The sequence below is a fragment of the Cebus imitator genome, unplaced genomic scaffold (assembly GCF_001604975.1).
Source record: "Cebus imitator isolate Cc_AM_T3 unplaced genomic scaffold, Cebus_imitator-1.0 Scaffold280, whole genome shotgun sequence".
In the NCBI taxonomy this organism is placed as follows: Eukaryota; Metazoa; Chordata; class Mammalia; order Primates; family Cebidae; genus Cebus; species Cebus imitator.
In genome coordinates, this window is record NW_016107595.1 from 845,572 (window position 1) to 851,260 (window position 5,689).

At 50.4% G+C, this 5,689-nt stretch overlaps 1 protein-coding gene across 1 annotated transcript in view; it reads left to right on the top strand.

Moving 5' to 3' along the window:
- The window catches only part of SIN3B (SIN3 transcription regulator family member B), a 40,351-nt gene that overhangs the window by 21,495 nt on the left and 13,167 nt on the right, over positions 1–5,689 (top strand). The window contains exons 6-7 of the mRNA XM_017501205.2: positions 2,868–3,075; positions 4,180–4,296. Coding sequence (XP_017356694.1) covers positions 2,868–3,075; positions 4,180–4,296 — 325 coding nt within the window. The remainder of the gene's footprint in view (positions 1–2,867; positions 3,076–4,179; positions 4,297–5,689) is intronic.

The window sequence follows — 5,689 nt, forward strand, 5'->3', positions numbered from 1 at the left end:
TTTTGGTGGAGTCTTGCTCTGTCACCAGGCTGGAGTGCAGTGGCATGATCTCAGTTCACTGCAACCTCCGCCTCCCGTATCAAGTGATTCCCCTTCCTCAGCCTCCCCAGTAGCTGGGATTATAGGCGCCTGCCACCACGCCTGGCTAATTTTTTGTATTTTTAGTACAGACAGGGTTTCACCATGTTGGCCAGGATGGTCTCAATCTCCTGACCTTGTGATCAGCCCGCCTCAGCCTCCCAAAGGGCTGGGATTACAGGTGTGAGCCACTGCGCCCGACCCACGGCCTCATTTTTAAGTAACCGCATGGCTTTTCCTTCCCTTAGCAGGATCTCTAACAATGAGCGTTGGTCTCTAGTCCTCCCTCAAATGCTTCTGAGGCTGCGACCCTCAGGGGTCAAGCTGAGCCCATCAGAAGGCCTTTTCCCTGGTAGTCCTGGGCTTGCACGTGTTGGGGTGCTCTTTCTAGTGGGTTTTCTTTCCCGGGCTGCTGAAGGTCTAAATACCCTGAAGAACAGCCCAGAGCAGGATGGTGTAACTCTAGTCTCAGCCAAACGAGCCCCTGAGATCTGTTTGTGACGTGGGTACACATGGGTGGGAGGTGGGCGTTTTCTGTGGACGTGGAGTACACAGTCACTTTGACTCGCCTCTTTTGGGCTCAGAATCCAGCACTCTCCTGACAAGGGGCCCTCGGGGCTGTGTGTGCACGTGGTGTCCGCACCTGGGCCCGGGGGCAAGTGATCAGCCTGGGTTGGAATTGGAACTCTGCTTCTTAACAGCCAAGCAAGCCTCAGTGTCTTTGTAAAATGGCCATACCTCCCTCCTAGGCTTGTCAGGGGGCTAGAGGGGAAGACAAAAGGAACGTGAAATTCGGGAATATGAAAGGCAAGGTGCTGAGCAGATGGGCAGTGCTGGGGCACAGTCAGCTGTTCTTGCTTCCGTGTTTCAGCAGTAGTGAGAGACTCAGAGGAAGTGCGTTTGGGGGGTGTCTATAAAGAGCAAGGTCCAGAACTGAAGCGGGCCTCTGCGTGTTCTTGACACGAGGCCTGGTTGGGTTAGGAGCATTCACCACCATGTGGCATTCCTTAGAATGTTCAACCTGCTGTCAGGTGCTCAGCTGGGCCGGGCAGCTGAACGTGGCCCAGGGAGCTGCCCCTTGGAGCTGGCAGCCAGGGTGGATGGGGTTAAGTATCCCTTCAGAGCAGTTATGGTTTGCATTTAACTCAGCGGTAGCCTCAGGCATCTCTGCAGCAGTTTTTTTCTTTTTGAGACAGAGTCTCACTCTGTCACCAGGCTGTAGTGCAGTGGCTCCATCTCAGCTCACTGCAACCTGTGCCTCCTGGGTTCAAGCAATTCTCCTGCCTCAGCCTCCCAAGTAGCTGGGACTGCAGGTGTGTGCCATCACACCCGGCTAATTTTTGCATTTTTAGTAGAGACAGGGTTTCATCATGTTGGCCAGGGTGGTCTGGATCTCTTGACCTCATGATCCGCCCGCCTGGGCCTCACAAAGTGCTGGGATTGCAGGCGTGAGCCACTGCACCCAGCCCTCTGCAGTATTTTTATTGGTATCTTTTCTCCATACGTTTCCACTGGCTTGTGGGTTTTCCTTGTGAACAGAGTTGGCATAGGGTTCTTAAATATAGGGCACGACGGAAGCCACATTACCGAGGGGGACACTGTTATACGGCGGGAGGGCTGGGAGGCTCGGTCACAGCAGGACCGCGGCACCAGCAGTCAACGTAACTGCACCTTTTTTGGTAGGATCTGATGTTACTGTTTAGAGATGGTGTCCAGCTGTGTTGCCCAGGCTGGTCTCAAACTCTCGAGCTAAAGTGATCCACCCTGGCCTCCTGAGTAGCTGGGATTCCAGGCACACACCACCAGGTCTGATACTGTTCTCAACAGAAATCCAAGTGGCATTGTAGGGTCATTTGCATTAAATCCTTCCTGTCGTCGAGCACAGCCGTGACATTATGACTTTCAGGGATGTGCCCAGAGAGGGGTTCACAGAGAGGAGTCTCCCTCATGAGAGCGGAAGACTGTGGATCGGGGATCAGTGAACTTGATCTCTGAGGGTTCATATGGGCTTTGTGGAAATGACTCAAACCCCCCTTGTGCAGGCGGCCTCAGGCACTGCAAAAGCGAGTGGTATGACCGTGTGCCAGTGAACCTTTATTTACAGTGGGATGGCTGGGCACAGTGGCTCATGCCAGTCATTCCAGCACTTTGGGAGGATGAGGCGAAATGACTGCTTGAGGCCAGGAGTTGGAGACCAGCCTGGGCAACATAGCAAGACCCTAACTCTACAAAAAGTTTTTAAAATTAGCCAGGCATGGTGGCACATGCCTGTGGCCCCAGCTGCTGAGGAGGCTGAGGTGGGAAGATCTCTTGAGCTCAAGCGTTTGAGGTTGCAGTGAGCTGAGATCATGCCACTGCTCTCAAGCCTGTGCAACAGAGTGAGACACTGTCTCTAAAACCAACCAAATGAAACAAAACACAGGCAGTGGGTACACTGGCCGAGGTGAAGCTTGCCCTCTTCCAGTCAGGGAACATCGCGGACTCCAGCTTCTGCCCATTTATGTCATCTTTTCTGGTTTATTTCAAAGCCTTCCTGTGAGTCTGGGGTCAGTAGGCACAGGAAGGGACCTGGTATGTGACAGAGGGGTGTGAGGCCCATTCATTCACACGCCTCGGGACGCGCAGTGACTTCCTGTGTATCGGAAGTTTCCGCCTCTCATTCCCGTCCATGATGTTGAATTCTGACTCTGTTTAACCTGGAATGTCCATTTGAAGCCATTCTAAAATCTCCAGATCCCTCTCAGAAGGCCCGGGGGATGACCAGTTACCATTTGTTTTTATCTTTGAAGGAAATTTCCAGAACTCTTTGCACAGTTCAAGTCCTTCCTGGGGGTAAAAGAGCTGTCCTTCGCGCCACCCATGAGCGACAGATCTGGGGATGGGATAAGCCGGGAAATCGACTATGCATCTTGCAAGCGCATAGGATCCAGCTACCGGGCGCTCCCCAAAACCTACCAGCAACCCAAGTGCAGCGGGAGGACGGCCATCTGCAAGGAGGTAGTGCTCCCCAGGGCTCACGTGTTCCTTGACATGGTGCATCCCCCACCCCTCCCCAGCAAACACCCAATACTCCTGTTAGGAATGAAATGCTGTGTGCTCAGCCCCCTTGAATGTTGGGTTATGGGTGGTGCTGGGATGTGGCGTGGCAAAACCACCTGAGCAGAGACGACAGTGTTGTACCCTGCTGGTAGTTGTGGCAAAACACAGAGTGCCAGGGATAATGTGGAGTTCGGCTTATTCTTCTGTTATTTGACTTATGTTTATGGCTGCTCAGTCCTGGGCTCACTGACGTCAGTGTTTCTGTTGAGCTTGACCGTTGGATACTTATCCAGGGTTTGTGGACAGACGATACCTCATGTCCAAGTTTCCAAAGTACCTGCTGGATTCCAGGATATAGTGCAGGGGTCACCAAACCCTGGCCAACGGACCCTGGCCCGCTGCCTGTGTTTGTAAATAAAGTTTTATTGGCACACAGACACAGCCAATCATTTACATATTGCCTGTGGCTGCTTTTCTCACCACAAAGGCAGAGTTGAGTATTCATCTGGGATAGTCTGCAAAGCCTGAGATACTCGCTATCTCACCCTTTGCAAAGAGAATTTACCAATGTCTGAACTGAAATCAGCCCTCCATATCGGCAAATTCCACATCTGTGGTTTCAACTAACCATGGATTGAAAATACGTGGGGAAAGAGAAACCAAAAAAGAATATCACAACAAAACATAATCCACATTTTAAGAATGCAGTGTAACAACGATCTACGTAGCATTTACATTGCATTAGGTATAATATTCTAGACATGATTCTGCCTAGGTTATAGGCAAATAGGACTCCATTTGACATCAGAGACTTAAGTATCTGTGGATTTGGGTCTCTAGGGGTGGTTCTGCAGCCAGTCTTCCAGGACACCAAGGGATGTGTTCACCTGACCAAAGTCATGTTTTCCCTTAAAAACTGTTGGCCTTCCCATTTGTGTAAGGCATTTGCCTATTATATAATCAGGATGGTATAATGTATCTTTGTCCGTTCTACTCTGGATGACGGTAAATTTTGGCCCCTGGGGCCTGCTGCGCTGGTCATACCGTTTCCTCTCGGTGCAGGTACTGAACGACACCTGGGTCTCCTTCCCCTCCTGGTCTGAGGACTCCACCTTTGTCAGCTCCAAGAAGACGCCCTACGAGGAACAGCTGCACCGCTGTGAGGACGAGCGCTTTGAGGTGTGTGTGCTGCTGCGGCTGGGCCTCCAGCACGTGCCTGTCCCCCCTCCTGCATGGGGCTGCTGTGGCCAGGCCCCCCCACCCCCAGCACATTCTCCACGGGACAGGCATCCTCTTTCTATTCCACCACCCCAGCCGCCTCTGGAGGAGCAGGTGCTGCAGCACATTCCAGCAGCTCCTGGAAGCTTTCTGCCGGGGCTTGCTGGCCTCTGGGCTGGCTACTGGATGGTACTTTTTTCCTGTTTAAAAATTTTATTTGGGCTGGGCATAGTGGCACACACCTGTAATCCCAGCGCTTTGGGAGGCCAAGGCAGGTCGATCACTTGAGCTCAGGAGTTTGAGACCAACCTGGGCAACATGGTGAAAACCCATCTCTATCAAAAATACAAAAATTAGTCCAGCGTGGTGGTGGGTACCTGTAATCCCAGCTACTCAGGAGGCTGAGGCAGGAGAATTACTTGAGCCAGGTAAGGCTGAGGCTGCCGTGAGCTGAGATTGCGCCACTGCACTCTAGCCTGGGTAACGGAATGAGACCCTGTCTACTAAAAAAAAAAAAAAGTTTAATTAATGTAATTTAAATTTATTTTTATTTTCTTTATCTTGCTTGCTCTGTCTCCCAGGCTGTAGTGGCACGATCATGGATCACTACAGCCTTGACCTCCCAGACTCAAATGATCCTCCCACCTCAGCCTCCTGAGTAACTGGAACCACAGGTGCACAACACCATGCCCAGGTTTTTTTGTTGTTTTTTTTTTTTTTAACTTTGTTTGTAGAGATGAGGTCTCACTGTTCCCCAGGCTGGTCTCACACTCCTGCTCTCAAGCAATCTCCCCACCTTGGCCTCCCAAAGTGCTGAGGTTAAGGGAATGAGCCACTGCACCTGGCTTATTTTTTTTTTTTCTTTTTTTTAGAGACAGGGTCTTTATTGCCCAGGCTAAAATAATTTTTGTAAATATATATATTTTTTAAATAAAATTTTTATTGGCCGGGCACGATGGTTCACGCCTGTAATCCCTGCACTTTGGGAGGCTGAGGTAGGAGGAATGCTTGAGGCCAATAGTTCAGGACCAACCAGGGCAACAAAGCAAGAACTCATCTATACAAAAAAAAATTTTTTCATTCTTTGTATTTTTCTTTGTATTCTTTTAGTCTTTTTCATTTTTCACATATAACAGGAAACAAAAAAAAGTTTTTTTAATTGGCCAGGCATGGTGGTATACACCTGTACTCTTAGCTACTTGGAAGGCCAAGGTGGGAGGATCATTTGGGCCCAGGAAGTTGAGGCTGAAATGAGCTATGATTGTGCCACAGCTCTCCAGTCTGGGTGACAGAGTAAGACTCTGTATCCCACCTCCTCTCTATTAAACACACACACACACACACACACACACAC